At 43.4% G+C, this 22,179-nt stretch overlaps 1 protein-coding gene across 6 annotated transcripts in view; it reads left to right on the forward strand.

Moving 5' to 3' along the window:
* The window catches only part of PLCB1 (phospholipase C beta 1), a 369,472-nt gene that overhangs the window by 29,474 nt on the left and 317,819 nt on the right, over positions 1-22,179 (forward strand). For 2 of the 6 annotated variants that reach the window (XM_005525509.3, XM_014254669.2), the window contains exons 1-2: positions 4,737-5,091; positions 16,030-16,107. The exons of 1 other annotated variant lie outside the window; for it this stretch is intronic. In XM_005525509.3, the coding sequence (XP_005525566.1) occupies positions 4,993-5,091; positions 16,030-16,107 (177 nt within the window). In that variant the 5' untranslated portion in view covers positions 4,737-4,992. Of the gene's footprint in view, positions 1-4,736; positions 5,092-15,771; positions 15,873-16,029; positions 16,108-22,179 lie in introns of those variants that run through there. 3 more of the 6 variants (XM_088052361.1, XM_088052363.1, XM_088052364.1) reach the window with 3 other exon arrangements.

The raw sequence follows: 22,179 nt of genomic DNA on the forward strand, positions 1-22,179 counted from the left end.
ACAAAAGCACAGCTTTGAAGTCAGTGAACCTTTGGCAGTTGACCCCACCTGTGATTTAACAAACCTGGTAGGCCATGAAATCTTTCGTAATTAACTTCAACTTTCTTAAATGTGTTGTATGTTTTATGGACTGGTTTTAACAATCTGTTAAAAAAAATAAGCATTATGCTGTAAATTTAACAGGGAAGCAGGAACAGATAATAGTACATAAAAGGTGAATTAACATTTCCTAGGGAATGCATTACTGACTTTTTAACTTGTCGTTTTAACTGCTGCAAGAATGGCACTAGTTTTTGGGTTCTTCTGGTAATAGTTTGGGTTTTTTTAGCAGAAGTTAAGTAGGCAGGGAGGGTCAGGACTTGCAGGGGGACGTGGAGAGGGCTCCATGGGATGGACCTCTCAAGGCAAGGCCCATCCCCAGTGAAAGAGCAGGATAGGAGGTCCTAGGGGGTGAAGAACTCTTTTAGCAGCATCTTCTGTCCAACCATCTGGGGTTCGTTCTCCTTCACACAGGGTGTTTTCTGGACTGTTTCTGGTGACATGGAGTGCCACAGGTGCCAGCTGTACATCAGGTCAAAATCCATTCAAAATAAAATATGGTCCCAGTGAGTATAGCAGTGACACAGCCACTTCATTTACAGAGACACTATTTGTGTCATAATTTCCATTATTGTGCATTAATCTTTATTCTCCCAGTATTTTAAAGCCATTTGTGATTCTTATGTGAGGGGAAAATGAAAATGATTTGAACAGGAAATGGACTCTTGTACAAGATTCCCCTCCCCTTCCAATTTCTGTGTAGCAGCTGCTGTTGCCAGGCTGTCTTTGTTGCTATGGTGGTGGTTTGTGTGCCAGAATTTTATATTCACTCTTCAAGAGTTAACTTCTGTGGTACATCTACTCAATCAGGTATCAGGCTCACTTGCAAAGATAAAGGCTGTATCTGACTGCTGTTCTGGATGTATGGCAGGTTAAACATAAACAGATTCCAGTGGCCTCTGGTCATGAGATTAGGGAAGAATTAGCAGGTGAATTCTCTCAGTAAATGAGTGACTTCTGCATTTGGAAGGTGTCATTTCTTAGCACACAAAGCAGCTTCACCACACCTTGTGGCACTTCTTGTTGGTCAGGTGTGAGCTTTGCTGTCTGCATGATGTGAAAAAACTATCAGAAGGACTGAGCTTTAATGAGAGAGTCACATTTTCTATATTTCTTTTCTAGAGAGTTGTTCCATAGAACTTAATGATCCTGCTCCCACTGATAATTAGAGTATAATATGACCCAATTTAAAATGCTGTTAGGATGATATAGTTCTGGTGAAGCCGAGTTTAATCCCAAATCCTGTAAACACTTATGTTTTACTGAGTATGTTCAGTGCACCATTGCAGTGAAGCATTTGCAAGACTGAGGCCCCTGCTTCTCTTCAAAATCTAGAATTGTATTGATAAACTCAGGATAACATGTGAAATAGAGATTTCATATATATTTCTCTGAACCCAAATTTAAAATAGTAACTTGAGGTTTTAGTGCATCTCTCATATATCACTTCACATATAGTCTTGCTGTGTCTTTGTTTGACCTGACTTTGGTCAAAGCCATCTGTTATTTAAATCAGTTATTGCTCCCTTCCTGATTAGTTTACACATATTTCCAGATGTGTATCTAAAACCTTGTGTATTCAGTTATTCCCCTGGAAATGAAATATTGGTACCTAAGCCCCTTATAAAAAAAAATGCTTTATGGGTTTATTGCATTCAAACAACTTGTATTACCTATGCAAGGCAATCATTTTACTGTCTAGGCTGAGTTTTTTGAACCTAGAGAAATGAAAATAGCCTGAAATAGTTCTTGCAGCAACACGAGACCAGCAGGTATTTTCAAATATCATACAAATACACCTGATTTGTGTGATTTGAAATAACCACTTGAATAAGCCTATTGCTGAGTAGGGTTTTCTTTCTAACATTACATCTTCCCTTCACTCTTGGAATGGAAAGGGGCTGAGTGAAGAAGATAAGTGTTTAGATGTTTAACTGAGGTTTTGGAGGAAGAGGTCTGGCTCTTCTTTTGCAAGGCTTTGTCCAATCATTTAATGACAAGATCTTTGTACTCTTTCTGGGTGTAACAATTCTGCTGAGTGCAGCTGATTTCCAGGTCACTGATCCCAAGCTGTGGAAAAGGAACTAGATGGAGACATGAATTTGTGTTTGCAATATGTACTAGGTACCAAGAAATGTGCTCCTTGCTGGAGCAGATGCCAGCTAAGCAATAGCAGGAACACATAAGCCAGCGATCTGGGTTGAAACTAAAATTCCCACTCATTTCACAGAGCTCAGGATTTCAGCACAGGCTGAATTCTAAGCACTTCCCAGAGCTGTTGTTCAAAAGGTTTAGGCATAATACCATTTCCTTTTGTGATGCTGCTTCCTTTTGATGGAAAATCCATTAGATACGTGCTATAGAAAAGGCATGTTTCTCTTTAGACAAATGCTATAAAATTAAAGTACTCAAGTCTCAAAAACCACAAAATTGCTCCAGACAAAACTTTGTATCTGTAATGACAGGCACCAGTATCAGAGCCTATCCTAATCCATAGGCCCACTTCTTCCATGTTCAGATCAATAGCTGCTGGGAGCCTATGGCATCATCATGAATCCTGAGGTATCATAAATTGTGATTTGTTTTTCCCTAACAAAGACTGTAAATGAGGCCAGGCCAAGTGAAAGTAGATTGTGGATTTGTGGATAAAACTGCCACAGAAGTGCCACCATCCTTGGCAGGTTTAGATCTTCCTAAGATCTGACTTGAGTAAACTACTGAGAATGCAAGAGCTTAGGGATCATGAGTAAGTACTGTAGCATCAGTACTCTCTGCTCTTCTTTTCTGGGGGATTTTATTAGTGTTTTCATTCTTATGTATGCTATATGAAATGAGATGAAAAGGCAGTTGTGAAAATGGCCCTGAAAATCTCTCCCTTTTCCCCCATCCATGGAGCAACCCAAACATCAGTGCAGCCAAATATAGAGTTGGTTATTGTTTCTTTAAGTCATGGCAAATGGCTGGGAATTAAAGCACAGCAGGGAGAGAGAGCAGGCTCTCATCCTGACTGAAGCAACACCCACGTTTGCATGGAAGGTTAATAAGAACAAAAAATAGATCAAATGGGTTAATTGGCCTTGAAATGCGTATGCTGCATGCATGGGCTATCGTAAAGGAGCACATTCACCTCCCACTAAAGGCAATCAAAAGTTTTTCATAAAAGGGGAAGAATCTGGAAAAGGCCCAGAGGAAAAGCTTTATCAACTCTTTATAGTAAGAGCAAATCAGCAGTCCAATTTTGTAGCTTTTTAATTAAAAAAATAGAACAAACATCTCCACATTCAGATTGAAGAAAAAATAGTTAGTTTGGAGGAATGATATTTCAAAATAGTACTAAGTTAAAAATACATACAAAGGCATTTTTTTCTGTCATTTGCTTTGTCTGTAGCAGAAGTTTGGCCTGCTGCCCCTAAATCCCAAGGGTGAGTTGGAAATCCCTACAGAGAAATTAGAGATCTCATGTGTTTTGTCATCTGATGCTTTATCTCTGTGACTGCACAGGGGCTCCAACAGAGAGGAGGTCATTGGTGGAGCACATATAACTTTGTTCTTCAAAAACATTTCCTTAAAACCTCTGCATTTAGAATTTTGCTGGGTGAGAGGATGTTTTGTCATCTTTATGCCTTTTGAGTTGAGTATACCTAAAACTGAATTAAGGTCACATGTCTTTGTTCTGAGGAAGCTTCTTCATCTTATGAGATCAAAAAGCTGTGGTAAAGCAATTTCTGTGTATTTCAAGCATGAAGCTTTGGGAATTGTTTGTGCCACTCTTTCAATTAAAAGTTGTTCCTCTTTTGGTATCACTGTGCAGGCTCAGCGCTGTCCCTCTGCTTTTGCCCTGCTCCCTCAAAACTGAAAGACGAGAAGTTTCGCTCAGCATGAGCGAGAAACTTGTGTATTGAAGGTGGCAGAGCACTGGAACTGCTGCCTAGGGAGGCTCTGGGATCTCTCTCTGGAGCCATCCCAAACCCACCTGGACGTGTTCCTGTGTCCCCTGCTCCAGATACCCGTGCCTCGGCAGGAGTGTGGGACTGGATGATTTCCAGAGCTGCCTTCCAACACCAGCCATTGTGTGACCCGGCGCTCAGCCCCTTTGCAGCCCGCAGGAGCGCTCCTGGCCGCATCTCTCAGCAGGACGAGATGGAGGATGAGGACCACTCACTCACCCTCGCTCCCTTGCCGGGCATTTCGGTGCGATACCGGAGCCCCACACGTGCTTGGGATCTCCCATTCCCAGCGTCTCCCTGCCGTCCTCCTGCCCTGCGGAGGAGCCGCGGCGGCTGGCCGGCACTTCACTCTGCGGAAGGCAGGCGCCGCTGGCCGGGCGGTGGCGGTGGCCGGGCAGGTGGCGGTGGCCGGAGCGCCGCTGGCCGGGCGGTGGCTGTGGCCGGGAAGGTGGCTGTGGCCGGGAAGGTGGCTGTGGCCGGGAAGGTGGCTGTGGCCGGGAAGGTGGCTGTGGCCGGGAAGGTGGCTGTGGCCGGGAGGTGCCGCCGCGGCGCCGCTGGCGCTGCCCTGGGCGCGGGGGAACCTCGGGGGCCGAGCCTGGCGGGGCGGGAGGAGGAGCGGCGAGGAGGGGAGGGAGGGAGCGGAGCGGGCAGCGCCGCGGCTCCGTGCCCTGCGTGCGTGCGTGTGTGTGAGAGGTGCGGGCGGGCCGGCGGTATATAGAGGATGTGCCGCCGCATGGCTCGCCCCGGCCGCTGCCGCGCCAGCTCCTTGGGCCAGCGCCAGTGAAGCCTCTCGCCCTCGCCGCCCGGGCGGCCGCCTCCCTGCCCGCTCCAGGCGCCTGTGCCGGCCTCTCTCCCGGGTTTCCGGCGCCCCGGCGTCCCTCCTGCAGCGGCCGCTTCCCGCGGCTTCTCCGCGCCGGGGCAGAGCGGGCGCGTCCATGCGGTGCAGATGGCCGGGGCACAGCCAGGGGTGCACGCTCTGCAGCTCAAGCCCGTCTGCGTCTCCGAAACCCTCAAGAAAGGCGTCAAATTCGTCAAGTGGGACGATGTGAGTACCCCCCCGGGTGGCTTCCCCCGGCAGGGACGCGGCGGGGTTAGGGATCGATGGGGTGGGAGGGCTCCGGGCCCTGCCCTGCTCGGTGCGGAGGGCAGGTGCGGGGCGGCGACAGAGGTGTCCCCGCCGTGTGCTGCCCGAGCCGAGCGGCGTGTGGAACCGGCGGCTGAATGCCGGGCAAACTTTCTCCGAGGGCTCTCTTGTCTAATTGCGCTTGGCCGGTGCGAGCTGTGTCGAGCTGGCTCCTTTCGTGAGCGTCTTCCTCTCCCGCCTCCCGTGTTTCAGTGTGCGTGTTGCCATCTCTGTCCTCGTAACATAGTTGTTTGAACCTGTTCTCTCGCTCCATCTCCCGTCTCCTCCTCCCAGCCTCTCCTTCTGGCTCCTGCTCCTCTCGCTGTATCTCTCGTTCTGGTGGAGTTGTCAAGCTTTGGATGTGTTCTCCAAGGGCTTGCAGCTTGGTACCCTTGGTCACTTACTTTCTCCGCAGAAGGCACTCTTCTTTCTTGGCTCGTTAGGGCATGAGCTTAACATCACTTTTGCTTTCCCCTTGCTGCTTCCCAAGCCTTTCAGTTTGTATGGCCTCAGGTAGGACAGGAGTGCGATTTCCACTTCACCTTTTATAGAGTAGCTGTTCGGCAGCTGGGATTTCTCTCTTGGCATGCTGGCTATAGCCGGGGCAGTTTTGGAGGAAAGGGGAGCTAAAAAGAGTTGCCTTGTTCAAAGCCTGCAGAGAAGGAAAGCGGGATGAGTCTTCTGCTAGCCTTTGCTCCGGTAGTACAACACTGGGGGTTTGTGTCTCAGTCGTGCATGGAGGAGCAGGTGCCCCAGAAAGTCTGTGAGTGGTGTCTGGAGGTACAGAGGCATTCCCAGACTCGAGCTGTGGTAGAGAATTAGTTGGGAAAGAAGGTAGGCAGTCCGAATTGTTGAGATGGAGTTGTTTTCAGACCTCTTGTATTTTTGCTGTGAGCTTGGCTGTGCTAAAGACGTTCACGGCAACAACTGGAGGGACAGCAGCAAGGGAGAAGGAGCAGTTTGTGTGTAAGCACTGTTCTTGGTTTATGTCTCGCTCTTTTGCCATTGCTTTCAGCATGTCCAGCAGCCAAATGTGTGAGCCTGACCTCTGTAAGCCTGTGATAAACACTCTCAAGGGGAGAGAGAACATCAGAAACCAAACAACTTGTGGTGTGAAGTTTTATTTACAGTAATAAGCTAACACATTTTTAAAAGGCTCAGCAGTCTGACCTTGTCCACAGCACCAAACAGTGGCTTGATACAGGTTCTTCATGTTCAGGAACTAGGCTTGAATGACTTGCTGGAGAAAACGTTGTCTTTTGGTTGACATTTTCCTTAGGGTAGGAAAAGGCAGCCTTGTCATTGCAGTTATTGTTTTATTTTTGGTAAGCTACCAAGGAATTTCCGCATGTATACGCAGAGGTCAAGTTCACGATGATTTGAGTCTCTAGACTGAAAGTCCAAGGCATCAGGCAACAGTTTAGATTATTAGAATGCCGTTTCCCAAACAGTAATGGTATAGATAGAATTAAAAGATGAAGAGGTGTTCTCCATGCCCAGTGGATGTTCACTGGATAACCATTCTGTTGTGGGCTAGTTGGTAAAAAGATTTAAATTTGTAAACCTGAAGGCTGCAGTAACAAAACATGGCTAACTTCTGGAGAAAGACCCTTTTGGGTTAAAGGTGTTACTCAGCAGTACACAGGTGTTACCTGGAAGGAGTGATTGAATCGAGTCCTGTTGTGTTTAGTAAGTGCTTTTATTGGCAGCCTTGTGAAAGTTGATGCCTATTTAGCCATGCTGTGATGAAGAATTCTAGCATTAACTCATTGTTGACCGTGCATTGTGTGTACATCTGTGGATTTCCCACCCCTCAACCCTCCTGTCTTGCCTGTAGTGTTCTCAGCAGTGAGAAACCCCACAAAATCCAGGGTTTCAAGGGAAGGGAGTCTCTTCTGCTGCTCTGGCTGTATGAAGGCATTCAGACAAATGCATGTTCAGTGGCTTTGAAAAGTATTTGCCATTGAGTAGCCATTAACCACTTTGGAGTCTTAGTTTTCTATGAAATTAATCTGCTGGAGGGTTTTTTAAAAGGATGCTGATGAATGTGAGTCTCTGGTCTCTCAGGTAAACAGGCTTGCACAAACTCACTAGTGAAACAGTAGGTTCTAATAAGAAGTAATAAACTACAACGTGTAACTGTAAAACACAATTGACCACAATGAGCACTTTGGTTCTGCTGTGCCACCAGGGCTCTTCAGAACAGCCAGGCTCATGCACTGATGTTTATTATGCACAGTTTCTTTTCACAGTGTGAGAGTGGGAGTTCAGTTCTTGCACATCACCTGTGTGCTGGGGCAGCCTCTCTCTCCTTGTTGTTCCCTTCCCGTCCCTGCTGTTTTGGGTTGCAGTTTAAAGATGATCCTACTGACTTTCCTTTGCATTTTGTGAAGCAGAAGTGGTTGTTGTGAATTCTTATGACTTGTACCAAGTTGCAGCCCAAGGCAAAGTTTTTCTAGGTGAGCTTCAAACCACTGAGAATTTCAAAGTGGGAATGCTGGAAGCATTTAAACCAGAGCATGAGAGGCGTTTCAGGAATTTTGTGTTGCGTAGAGTAAGGTTTGTTACAGAAAGTGTTTGCCAGCTTTGAGAAGGACACTGTGGCAAGGTGTGCAGACCAGTCTGACAAAAGCTGTGGTGATACAGACTCGAAAACCATTCCATGTATGGACTGCCCTTCCTGAGCCTCTCATAGCTCTGTGCCTGATCAGTAACTGAGGTGCTGGTAGCAGATGTGATACTGACAATTCACATGAACCCTGCTCTGAGGAGGAGCACCCAAATCTGCTATGTGTCTCCCATGAGCCTCAGCCAGTGCCTGCTGCCCCTGTGCTGTGGGGATGATCCAGCTGCAAAGAGAAATGCTGTGCCTGAGCTTGGTGAAGTGGGGAGGAGGTCACATCAGCCACTCCAGATCACAGGCAGGTGGAAGGCTTGGAATTGCATTTCCTCTGCAGACCATCTTCAGTTTCTAAATTGAAAAAAATATTAGGATCAATTAAGACGTTCTGGCTTTGTAAGACAAGTCACTCTTTCATGCCTTGGGATTGGATGTAATACTGCTCCAACTATCCAGTGCCTAATACACTGTTCACAAATTCCATTTGAGATCAGGGTGCAAAGCACTGAAGTCAAGCAGATCATCGCTGTCCTGTAACTCTGTTTTTCCTCACACTGTTGCTGTTCTATTCTGTAACAATATTGCAGGTCAGGAAGCAAAGTTTAGAATGATCTGTTGCTCTTGGTGTGTAGCTCTGGATTCACAAGGCACTGAGCAGAAATAGCTGCTCTTATTAGCTGTGGAAGATAAATGTGGCTGGTTTCTTCTGTCTTTTTTGTGGCTGCATCCATGTCTGTGCCTGGTTCAGACAGCAGCTGGCTGAGCACTTGCTTCCTCAAGTTGTTTCTCGACTTGAGCCTCTCTAGCTGCTTCTCCCTGACTGCTGGGAACGACTGAGTTTCCTGACTGCTGCTCTGGCTTTAAACAGCTTTGTTCTTGTATTCCTAGGGAGAAGTGAGAGGGGGAAGGCTTGGGAAGAACTGGCTTGATCCCCTCTGCTGTGGTGATACCCAGGTTACAGCAGCTTTTCCTCATGAGAGGTTAAAGTGGTTTGATAAATAAATGTAATTAAGTTAACAGGTCAATTTTTTTTATAAGGGGTTAAGCTTAATGTAGCAGAATGTGTTGCTAGGCTGAGAAAGGTAAGGAAACTTGAATATACAGAGCAATTTCTCCCAGGAATTATCTGTCTTGAGGGCTGAAATCTGCCCTGGCTGACTTTTTCTTGTTTTTGTCTGGCCTGTAGTGGGAACAAGACAGGCATAACTGAGACTTTAAGTAGCTCAACAGCCAGAGCACAGCTGAGCTGATATTTTCTGAGAGCTGTAATTGGCACGCTGTAGCAACTTAATATGATGGTGTATGTTCAAAAATAGGTTTGTTTTCATTTCTTGCTTAAAGGCTTTCTTATCTTCCCTAGTGATAATATGTACTTTGCATAAAGATTTTGACTGATCTCTCTGTGGCTCACGCTATTTACTTTCACTTTTAAGTTAACTATATTGCTAAGGTGAATTCTACCTAAATTGAGGGCCAGGATTCCAATTTTCTAGCCATATTTTTTTTTTTTTTCCCTAAGCATTGCATTACTGCAGCAAATCTGCTGGGTAGCATTGCTTAGTGACTACAGAACTTCCCAGGTGAGCAGCAAAATAGAACTCAGGTCTTTTAATTTTTTTTTTAATGCCTTTCTCATAGAGCACTTTGTGCTTAATAGAGCATTTTTGAGCTCAGAGTGAATGCTCTAGAAATTTTCAGTCGTCTTTATCTGTTGAGAATGTTTTAAAGAAGATTATCAGGAGTATCCCCTTTAACCTTACAAGTAAACATAACATCAGAGCATCTTTATTATGGATAAGCTGAGATAAAACAAATAAACAACTTGGAATTTTTCAGAAGTTATTTTAAGTAACTTTTTTTTCCCCCCTGCCTTTTCTTGTTTGTTTTTAAACTGTACACAAGCCTGCCACTCCAGTACATTAGCGAGGACATGAAAAATGAGCAACCATTGTTCTGTGTGTATAAAACTAAAACAATAAGCTGAAGAGTTTATTTTTTTGTGAGCACTTTCAGTCTGGAGCGAAGAGGTCAAATCGGACATTTTAGAGTTTTTGTTGTTTCTTCTTTGTTGCTGATATTTATGTAGTAAACAAATGTCAGCTCTGGGCTATTTAAAAGTATTTTATCTAAATGAGTGTAAGTTGTGGTTTTTGGTGTTTTGCAACACAGGAGAATGAGTTTACAATTTTTGGGAGTTAATATTTAGTAAATGGGAAAGCCTGAACTTGGTTAACTCAGTTGGAAAGCTCTTTATAACTTAAGTGTGGTGGGAAAATAAGATTTGGATCTGCTGAAGATTGGTTAGATGCCTGCCTGGGAAGATCTGATGTTCAAGTCATAGATAACATCTCTGTTAGTGGAGTTTTGGAGCCCTTTGGAGTATTGGTAGATACTTGGGAAAGTGAAAACCAGAAAACACCTTGTAAATAAATGAGCATTCTTTGGGAAAGCAAAGTCAACTGTGACTTTGGGTTATGCACTGTGTGCTTTCTTCAGTGTTGGATTACTCAGTACTGTTTTGGTTTTTTTGACAAAACCTGGAGTGCAATAGTTAACACACAATTAACTATTGCAGTTGTTGATCTGTTATAAATTGCTTCATATGCACTTATTAATTTATTTTCATGAGGCCCATTAAATGACAGAATGTTTCCAGTTGTATTTTTGCAGCTGCAAAGAAAGACCAACATTAAAAATCTCCTATTTTTTAATCTGTGACTAGATACCTTGGACCTAATTTTTGCCTGTGGTGCCATACTGTTGGATGCTCAGGATGCCTCCACAGTGATTTTGGATGAGTTTGAGCTCTGCACCTCTGAAATTCAGAAAATGAAATGTAATTCTAGTGTTCTCTCAAAATCAGAATGAAGCAGTTTTGCTGATGAGCAGACTGGTCTAAGTTATATTCTCAGCATCACCCAAGAGCTCTCCGGCCATGGTAAAAATCTTCCTGGTTGGCATTTCACTGCCTTTGTTCTAAAGTTCTCCCTTTTTTCTGTCTTTCTTGACTGTTTAGCTTGCAGCATTTAAGGACTCATGCAAACAAATGCAGTAGGAGGATCATTAGCTTGAGTGTGAGGATATCCTGACAAATGGGTTGGGGTAGGACAGACTTCTGAGAAACCCCACTCAAGGAAAATCTTTGAAACTTGCAGTCTTTGATCAGCAGAATGATGATTTCTGTCCTGTGGTGCCATCACTAAAGTTTCTCTGGGGTTTAACAACCCTAATAGTGAAGGATATTTTCTTGCATGTCCTCATTGAACAAGTGGAATTTCATTTTACAGTTCTGTGAGATCAGTTCCAGTTTTGATTTTTTTTTTTTGTCCTTCCAGCGCTGGTTTCACCTTCCCCGACACTTTCATCTTGCAACCTGTTCATTTGTGGTAGACTTGGTTCTCTGGCCTCAGTAAAGCATCTTTACCCTTCCAGATTATTTCAGGGGTGGGAACTTTCTCCCTTTCACTTGTAGTTCAGCTGTGAGCCTGAAGAAGTTCATAGCTCTGATTGTCTGGATAATCCTATTTAGTTCCAGGCTGAGCACACTCAGTGTATTATGGAATTGACAGCTAATGTGTCTGCTGGCCCTGTGCAAATGGGAGTTCTGCTATCCCTTCTCCTTTGCTCCTTCTCTGCTTCCCACAGGCCTGGAATCCACCCGGTTTGTGGGGTGGCAAGAGAGCCTTTTTAGCAACTGTCCCCACATCTTACACCTTGGCTCAACCCAATTTTAGGCCCTTTGGCCAGAGTGAAAGCCATGTTCAAGCACGTTTTGCCTCTGCCAGAAAGAGTCCGTATTTCTTGGCTTTGTGTTTCAAAGCAGTTTGGCAGAAATTTTCCAGAAGATTCAAATGAGTGAAATAATGATGTGTAAAAGTTTTCAGGTTGTATTTGGTGATGTTCAATGTCTCTGAAAATCTGAGGCAAACCCAGGAAAGCACAGTCAGCCTTGATAAGGCAGTGTCATGAGCCCTATCTGTTAGAAGAACTGAGAACAGAGGCTGCTTTGCTTTTCTTTTGAATATCTGTTGATGGGAATTTTGACTGCAGAAATTTCTAAGAAACATCATTATCAATATGTGATTTATTAAAACAAAAGCTCTTCTGACTCGTGATCATGGAGTGAAAGATTCCATCTTGTGCACAGCCAGGTCATGGTGGTGCTCTGATATATATGGTCAGAAAGGAGCTAAACCAAAGTTTTCACCCTTTTCACTTATTGTATGATGATCTTTACTGGTCAGCAGTAATGGAATGGGGGTGACACTTCTTTGCTCACAGGTGTTACATGTAGCCTGAGGGACCCGCTCTTAAAATCAGACCTTGAAGCAGTTACCTGGCAGTCATTTAATTATGGGTTTGTCCATTGATCCTCTGTGCTTGTGTTCTGCTGGGCCTGGCTGGTAAGGATCCCAAAGCTCTTTGTGGCACTTTCTGGGCATAAAGTTGAAACCTCTCTATCTAAAAGTATAAACCAAAGAATAGTGCTAATGCAGGATCTGAGGTTGGACAGCCAATTAGGAGGCAACTTAATGGAGTAAGTATAGAACAGCCACATTACCCATCTGAGGCTGTGGAATTGGAGCAAAGTAGAGTATTGGCCCTAAGTCAGCAAATGAAAAGGTGGAGGACTTTTAAAGGTGAAATTAAAAGCCCTTCAAGAAAATTATTTTCTTAAGCTGAGACCGGTGTGATACACAGCACACTGGGACTGCCAGAATAGGGCCACTCTTTATTTCAAGGAATTTGCAGGAGCAGTCTCTTGGAAACCAGGCCAGTGCCTGGCATCAGCACCCACAGGTGGCATTTATACAGCCTGATAACCCACAGTCATTTGCACCATTGACTGGGACACTCTCCCTTTCTCTTTTTCCTCTGCCCCTTCTGGTCACAGCTGATTTTTGCCTTGGTCATCTCCTCCTGTACCTTTATCTGCTTGGAAGTGTCCTGGGAATCCGGCCTGCTGCTCAAACGGCTACTTCATTTGTTGTTATCCACAGGAATGGGTATAGGCTGGTCTCCTACTACACATTTAAATGTGTTTATTTCCAAACCCTTCAGCTTTAGAGATGGGCAACACATTTTTGTTTTCTGGTTTATTCTCACTTTTGGATCTGAGTGGGTTAGGGGAGACATGAATATCTGCCCCTGATCTGTTTGTCCTTGAAATTTTGTTTATTTTATTTTCCTCCTCCTCTATTGTGTTCTGTCCATAACTCTCTTCTTCAGAATTGTGTGTGGTTGGTTAATCTGTTCAGGAGAGTTATGAGGTCAGCTCTTTGGGTGAGGAAATTGAATTAATGGACTTCAGGATACTCATATAAATGACTGCAGGTGTGTCTTATGGATCATAAACCACAGCCATTCCCTTGTAGCACAATAATGTTTGTAAATAAATGTACCAGACAATTGTTGGTTGAAGCAAATACCAATTTCAGAGCCTTGAACTGCTGCTTCTCTTGAATGTGTATTGCAAAAGGGGTTTTGCAGGGGTCTTTCTGATTGTTTCCTGCCTTGCAGAGTAGTATAAAAGCAGGAGACCTGTCCCAGGTGACAAAGGATTCTGCTTTACTCTGGAGTGGGGAAGGACTTGGAGAGCTAACTCAGTTTCTGTTCTTCCACACCCAGAACTGAGTGTGGCATTTGATGTCAGGGATTTACAAGAGTGATAATTAACTTGTATAACATATAAAGTGTTATGCACGTGGCTTTTATTGCTGCTGGCTGTGTGGAAGAGTTCCTAAGGCATGTGTTCCACAAATACACGTGCAAAGTTATTCTCAGATCCTGTGTGACCGTGCGGGGTTCTCATGTTCATCAGCGCGTTAATTGCACTGTGCCTGATGTCAGAGTAGTAGAGTTAATTAAAACAAAACCAACCAAACAAAAGCCCCAATACAACCAAACAGCTTTCTGGAGCAGAGATTCCCAGACTAAGACTCATCCTGTCAAGATAGTTTCCCTTAGGCCACCTGATATTGAAAGCTCTTTCCCTTCATCCTCGGCTTTCTTGAGTCTGATTTTAGTCAACATTTTACAGCCCACATCTACAAAAGTATTACCCTGATAGCTGTGTGTCATCAAACACACTTGGGTTTGAAGCAACTGATTTGAAATGATCAACCAGCAAAATTAGTTAATCCTAGACATAATTGCTTTGTGTCTGTTTCCCATCACTTCCTTCTCTTTCCCCCGAGGTTCCTTACATCTCACCCAAAGACAGAAGGACACCTTGTCTTTATCTTTCATCATTTTATATTTTCATGCACAGGCTGCACATGACACGACAAGATAAACTAAAAAAGGAGAGTAATGTCTCCAGAGCAGGGATTTTTTTTTTCTTTTTGAGTGGTAGAGGCCTAAGAAACCTTTTGTAGGTGCTTGTGGGTATAGACAGATTTCTTCAGGGCCTGATATATTTTAAAACCAAATTTGCATGTCACATCAAACTCTCAGGTGTACATACAATATGACAGAAGCTAGGAAGAAATTGTGGGGGGATAACATTCTACAAATTCTGCATGTCTGTTCCCTTAGGGAGGGGCAGTGTTTTAATGGAGGGTCGGTGGTGCTTTGTGACAGAGCTCTGGGCCCACCTGGGACATTCCTATGGCACTGGCACTGCCACACTTGTTCCCAGCCCCTGAAAAGTCCTGTGGCATCATTTCAGTGTCAGTGCAAATCCAAAGCCTGGATCTTCCAGTTACAAAAAGGCCTTCTACACTCATTGAAGGGTTTGAGCTTGTATTTCCTCTTAGTGTAGAACTTGCCCTTCAATCTGCATTTCTCTTGTGCTGAGATAAAAATGTGCTTGATGCTATTTTATTCTTTCACCTTGTTGTCCAGTAGGCTCCTGGCTGTTTCTGGGCCTGCCACTGAGCTGCTTTGGTTCTCAGTTTTTGGAGCTGGAAGTAGTTCGACTTCTCTATTTCAGGAATGCCCATTGCTGGGAGTTTAGTGCTGTGTCACAAAGGATTGTACTGGTGACATGATATAGACAAGTGTTCTTGCATCAGAAATGACACTTGGAGGAGTTTAGTTTTATTTATTTATAATAGTGTCACTTCCATCAACTTCTTTTGTGCTTATGCTCTGCACTTAAATATATTTTATTTAAATTTGAACCTATTACAGCCCATTTTTTTTCCTCAAAGCAATATAGACTGACCTCACATGCTACTACTTTGGAAATAGGTGAATGTTAAAGCTGTAAAATACCTGTAGAACCTCAACAGAAATATAAATCCTCTCTGAGGAGGAACTGTGTCTTTAGCCTGGGTTTCTAGGGAGCTGAGGCTTAGGCAGTTTTTCTGTACCCTTGTCTTTTTCCTTTCTGTGCCCCTTCCATAACTTCTAAATTGAGTTTGAAAAACGGGTAGCGGTCTTGAGACAGCAGTATCTTTACAGATGTAATGAAAAATAGAAGAGAAAGAGAAGAAACCCTACTTAGGAGCAGGCTGCACTGATGTCAGTTATTGTTAGGCACCAGGGAGCCCTGATGTGAGAGATGGGATGAACTCCCACCTGTGGCAAAGGCTTGGCTTAGAGCTTGTGTCTCCTGAGTCAGGTACTGCTGTCAGTCAGAAGACATTAATTCATAGGTAACAAGGCTGCCTTGCTCAGTGTACTTAGAAATGGGCCTGTTTTTAAATGACCTGAGACTAGACAGGTTTTCAACCACTTTGAAAGTGAGATGGAATATAGATATATTCCCATGACTAAAATTTTCATGGTTTGATTAAAAAAAAGATAAATTTTAGCAGAATGTTATTGACAAAAGTCTTAAGGTAAAGAATGCTGTTCCATGTTTTCTAGGCAAGTTCATACTTTGTAAAAGTAAAATTTTAGGTATTTAGTGTTGGTGTGTGAAGGTGCAGTCAGATCAAGGTGTGGGCAGTGGGCACCAAACTACAATGCTTTACTGTGTGGGCTCTGGTTTGACATTCAGGGTTTTATGCCTGTTTAACTTCATCTACTTCCAGATTTTCTGGGTTAACTCTGCATGTTGGCAAGCCTGGAGTTATTAGGAGCTGTCTCCACAGCAATGGAAATACATTATGCCAGGAAAATGGAGATGAGGCAGGTGATACTAAATTCTTTTAGTGACATCTTGCTAGTGATACCTTCAGGGTAATTTCTAGATGTTGCAATTCATTAATACGGATTGCAAAGCAGCTTGTGCATAATTATGTGTTCTGTGTGCTGACATGGATTTTTTTTGTTTGTCCTTTCTCTGCCAGGACTCCACTGTTGTGACTCCAATTATCCTCAGAACAGACCCACAGGGATTTTTCTTCTACTGGACAGATCAAAATAAGGTAAGAGAATAGCTTCCAGCTCCAGAATGGTTCTTCCTTTTTTCTGTGGTGATATGTGCAGTCCTGGCACAGCAGACAAGCATTTTATCAGCATATCTTCCTCTGCTCTTGTGGAGAGCAAAGACAACGGGCCTGTGGCTCATCCCTGCTGCACAAAACTTGGAGATGGCTGGAAGATTTGGTAAATTCCAGCCATGTTAACGTTGGGATACCTGGTGAGATGTGTAATTGTCCTGGCGAGGACAGGAAGGATCCATTTGGGAAGGTGTTGTCATTCATAGTTGGTTTCTCTTGCCTTCTGCACACTGAGGATTTTGTCTGTGGTGCATGACGGGCCCAGAATTCGCAGAGGCCATAGCTCTCTTTGAAATCTTTCTCCTTAATAACCACGTGCTCCCTGGCCATGCCTGATGGGCCACATCACCAAGTTCTTCCTAATCCTCACTGGCCACTTTCAAAAGCATTCCGGTGTGCTGAGCTCACTCCCGTGGCTGGGGAGCAGTTGGGAAAGCTCATGGCCTGATTCATCACTGCCTGCTCCAGTTTCACATCCATGTCACCCCTCAGAACCACCACTGCCCTGTTCCCAGCTGTTGGAGGCTGGAAACTCAAGGAAACGCAGGCAAAGCACCCTGAGCACTTGGGTACAGTTTGTTTCATACACAAGTTTATAATAGAAAATTAGTGTTGCAATTGTTATTGTAAAACCCTGTATCGAAACTGGGGACTGAATGAGTTTCTCCTCCTTATACAGATGAATTTTCAAGTTCTTAACAAGTAAATGCTTGTACTGGCTCCCTGTTGAAAATGGTGTTGAACTTGGTAGTGCTTGAGCTTTGGCCTTGTTATGAGTATCTGCCAAAAAAACTGAATGTGTGCTTGTAGCGTTCTGGCTGCAGAAACCTGGCTTACCTGTTGTATAGCTATTTTTTAGGAGTTCTTGTTGATTTGATGTTTAGATACCAGGGCAAAAATAGCTTGAGGAGATAACAACCACAAAATGTGCGATTTGCTATTATATTAGGTCGTGTTTATCTTCCTGTGTTTGCTTTTGAGAGGAGACGGAGCACGGTTTTGAGTGATTATATTTGGAAATCATATCGTGGAGTTTATAATGAAAATCTTGTCTTTGCCTGGGCAAGGTTGTGGTGGGTAATAGGGAGTTCATCTGTTGACAGTGCAGAGTTGTTTTAAATTACTGCCCAGAGCAGCCAAGTGAGTGCCCTCAGAAGCTGAAGGCTGTGACTGATTTACACTGACCCAGTGGCTGTGCCAGGACGCAGTGCAGCCTTTTGGCTTGTTCCTTCCCTTGCATAAACTAATTGTATAGGCTGAAAAATAACGATGAACTTTGTAAGAATAAGTGGAAACCCAGAGTTGATTGGAGAGTTTATTTCACTTTTAATATGTTTGGCACCAAGACCTCCTTCAGTTTCCTACTGTTGTTTGTAAAAACAATGTCTTGAAGCAATTCTGTGAAGAATAACTATTTATAGAACCGTTGTTCTCATATTCGTGAAAAAATGTATTTATAATGCTCAGGGTATTTTTTAAAAGGTTGTGTATTTATACAAGAGCTTTAAGTGTCAGTTTGATTTTTAAACTTGCAAATCAAGACTCTGTAAAGAACAAGTGAGATTTTTTTTCTCTGGTTAATAATTCATGACAACTAGGTGAAGTTTATTTCTAAACACCATCCTAGCTGTGCCTATTTAAAGAAAGTAAATTTTTATCTACTGGGGTGCTGATAGTGCAGGGACCGGAAAGGAAGTGCCATTTGCTGCTTTTACAGATTATTGGGGTTTGTGTTGATTGTGAAATTGCAAATACATGGAAAAAAGAGGTTATATAGGAGATTCTCTTTCATTTCCTTCTCTTTGTGTGAAGTGATCCTGTGATGATAGTGGAACTATGTGAAGAAATATGAAGACAATACAACCTCTGTGTGATCACTTTCTCTTTTTTCCCCATGTTATTTTTTTTTAAGCAATTGCTTTTGTCATGAGCAAGGCCTGCTATTTTCTGTGTGTGGAAAGATAAGCCTTGCTAAACAAAGTGATGAAGTGGGAGAAACCTGCTGCCAGCTTCCTTGATCAGGCACATTTTTCTGGGAGCTGACTAGGGAAGGTGTGGAGATGAGGCCTGAGCAGCATTCACCTCTCAAGCCATTTCTGCATCCTGTTTGCCAGACACTGTGTGAAACAGTAAATCACTGCCTGGATAATGGTGTGCTCCTTAAAACAGGAATCTACCTCCTTTGCTTGCTGTTGCCTTATCAGTAAAGTTACAAAAAAAATTGCATGAATCACTGGGAGGGAAAACCAAAACAAACAGAAAACCACTCCCCTGTGCTATATTTTAATGTAGCTTAGAGAACTGGTGGTTGCAGCCCTGCAGCTTTCCCTAACTCGTTGTCTGCTTCGGGCATTGTTTTCTCATTCCCTTTTCTGTTTCTTTAATGTTGCAGGGAAAGGTGAATGATGTGTGCAGTGTCTGCTGTCTAGCAGTGGGTCTGGAGAGTCTTTGAGGTTGCTGTTGGTGCAGTCAGAGCCCAAAGTTGTGGTGAAGATGCCTGTGGAGAGCAGCCCTCCCTCATTGTCACTGACCCCATCTTGTAGCTGGCCATGGGCCGCTGATGCTCGCGGGGTTTGCCATGCGGTCACTGAGTCTGGGAAATGCTGCAGCTGAGTATATCAAGGTCCAAAAGGCTGCTGATGGTCAAGTTATATACGTGACCAGTGTGCACTGCTCACTTGCTTTCCCTTGTAGCTTTCTGATAAATAAGTTAGTACCACTTTCCAGTTTAGTCTCGGGAGCTGTGCGTTCCTCATAAACAATCCAAGATCCATAGTTTCAGCCCCATGGAGATCCTTTCCACTGAGGAATATGCTGCCTGTGAAAGACAATTTCAGTTGGGTGGCAATTTTTGTGATGTGAAGGTCTGTTAAATAATTTCACTTCAGCTTCAGTCTTGCAGTTAGGTAAGACCCATGTGGTATTGTGCATTTTGACACGCTCACTGTGTTTGCATATTTCAGCTTACACTGCTGTCATCACTAAGGGTAATCCTCCAAAATCAAGGCATCCATAGCATTTCCCTATTTTCTGCTAACAGCAAGAACATTTGATACCTTTTGTTTTGAACAGATGGCAGGACAGCTTTCTGATGTTAATTGTATTTTCAAGTATGAAATTCTTTTGTTGCTGAAGATTCTGGAATATTTTCTTCTTCATCTGTCTGCCGAGTGCTGGCTGATTCCATATTATTACTTGACTGATTCTCAACATGAGCTTTAAAAAGAAAAATTAATTAATGTGACAAGCTTATTTCTGCTACTGATCTTATTGTTTAGGTAATGTTTCTTAACTACAGCAAATCCAGACAATATTAATTGTGGCGTTGTGTTTTTATGACCTGACTAAAACATAACTCAATGTCTTGATGCTTTTTTTCTTAAACGTGTAATGCCATTTCTTCCATTTTTTCTTATTCTAGTCATGATCATGGAAGAAAGAGAAATCAAAATTTAACCAGGTGAAGAGAGTCTGCTAGAGTAAAAAGGAGTGATAATCAAAAGCATTTCTCAGGAGATGAGCAGAGGTTGGAAGCGTTTGGTGTGTTTAGCCCAGCTAGCAAAGCAGAGCTAGACAAAGACTGATTTCTCTCTATGGATAAATATATTAATGGATGCATAGGCAGACTAGGAGAAGAAAAAGGTATTGTCAGGCAGTTTGTGTGTTATTACTCCTGCATCCTTTGTCTGGAAGTTGTTATGCAATCAAAAGGATGTTGGGAGAAGGCACTTAGCCATTGACTCTGAAATTGTGCAAGAAGAGGAGGAAAAGGAGGGAAGCAGCTAATTGTGTTTGTGGTGGATCCATTTAGGGGTTTAAAAGTATGAGGTTAATATGCTGTCCTCTCTCTCACTAGCACATACTCATTTATTCACCTTTATTTTAAAAGTTGGGCAACTGCAGTTGGCAGCACGCTGAAAACACAAATGATGCAGACCCAGTCTCACCCCCTTGCACCACAAAAAGAGATTTAACAGTCTGTGTTGTGAAACTCAACATAAGTGCCCAGTTCCTGGGAGTCAGCAGCAATTTCTGATGCCTGTTGTAAACAGATGATGATCTTGTTTGTCCAAAGGAAGTGTTTGTTGAGAAGCTACCGTGAGTGCTGGTGCTCTGTGGGAGGGGATGTGCGGCTGGAGCTTCCCTCCTCAGCCCAGCCAAGGGCTTTTTAGCTGCAGGGAGATCCAGCTTCAGGGTGTACATGGCACCATTCCTACCTCAAGATTTTAAGTGTATTTGAGGGAAAATGGAGTGGTGAAGCCACAGAAATATCCCAGGCAGACATTCCTGCCAGACTGACAGGCTGAGGGTATCCTCAAGGCAGAGAGACTTGATCTGTACAGTTTTTTAATGCCAGTTTTGTAGTTTTCAAGGGAAAAAGCGGGGTAGTTTCTCCTCTAACAGGAGCAGGCCTGTTATCATGTGTGAACATCACTGGCAGAGCTGGTGGCAGCATGCTGCAGCTCTGGATGTGAGCTTGATACAAGAGCCAGAGCAACAATCCTGTGCCTGGAGCTCTCCTCTGCCATGAGGGTGCATGAAGTGGTTCCTCATGATAAAGGATGAGAGGATTTTTGACTTGGAAGGTTCTCTCCCATCTTGTGTCCTGATGTGATCCCTTTGAGCCTGAAAACCCAGCACAGATGACAGAGGGAGTGTGGGAAGTGGAGCCTGGGGGCTGTAGGTAGGATTCAGGAGGATTAGGTTTGGCTTCAGCACGTTTGTAAATTCTGTGGCAGTCTCATTGCCCTCATCCAAATGGAAGATGATGTGGCATTTTTCCAGCTCTTGGGGATTTTGCCTGTTACGTAAGAATTCCTTTGTGTCTCTTTTGAAGTGGAGCTTTAAAACAATTGGGTCAGTATTTGTGTTGCCCTGTGGGTCAAAAATGTTTGCATTATGTCTATATATGCTTTATAGTACATTTGACAAACATACAAGAAAGACTGAAGTTAATATATCAATATTTAAAATATGCCTAGTAATGTAATGAGAATGGAATATTTGCTAGAACCAGGCTTAAAAATACCTGCTCCAAATCTCAACTGTTTGGCTTAATTTATTCAAGAGCAAGGTTACTCAGTCGTGCATCTCAGAGCTGAAAACATGCAAGGAGTGCATCATTAAACATGTATTCACACTTCTCTCTGGCATGTAAATAGGAAAAAAGCTAAATAACTTAAACCCCAAAAAAACTTGAGATTGGAAATGCGATTGAATGAATGAGAAAAATAATGCACATGTCCTTATAAAAGGGTGTGTGCAGTGAAAAGCTCACATTTTTTGCTCATTCTTGTAGCATCCTTAGCATTTCAGCAATCGCCTGTAATTTCTGTAATTCTGTTTCATGATGAGTGTTGGATACATGGGCTTCTATCATCTTTTGCCACATGAGCAGATTTGCCTTTGCTTCAGCTGTAGAAGACAGGAGTTGGAATTACTTGGGTACACGTCCTGGCATTCTATCAGGCGTGAACAAGACTTGTGGAGGGTTTTTTTGTTGTTGCTTTTTTATTTTATTCTGCATGAGATGCCTTGTGTTCTCAGTGCTCTACTACTTCAGAGGCTTTTCCATGGACTTCTGCAAAAACAAAAAACAGTCTAATTTGCATCTGCACGTTCTCCAGTGTCAGATGGGAACAAGGGGAAATAATACTCAAACTGGGCAAGTTTTTTATCAATTGGACACTTTTGATATCGGATCATAATTCTACTGAAGAGAAAGTAAAATGGATTAATGAATGGTGTTGCTCTAAACTTGCCCTATTCCTGCATGTGTGAGCTGAGTACAAAGCTGGGAGTGGATTTGCCCTGATTTTTGAGAGCAGGGATGGCTTGTTGTTGTTTTCAGTCAGAAATTTAAGGATAAGGGGTCTCAGGCTTTGGAAGGTAGAGATGGTTCTGTGGTGGTCCTGCTAATACTTTCATTGGAAATCTGGATGAAGACTTCCCTGGGACAAGGTGTGGTGATATGAGGTTTTGCTTCTTAATGACGCT

Source organism: Pseudopodoces humilis, chromosome 3, assembly GCF_049639895.1.
Source record: "Pseudopodoces humilis isolate 2021_Gansu_Grassland_sample_001 chromosome 3, ASM4963989v1, whole genome shotgun sequence".
NCBI classification, from domain to species: domain Eukaryota; kingdom Metazoa; phylum Chordata; class Aves; order Passeriformes; family Paridae; genus Pseudopodoces; species Pseudopodoces humilis.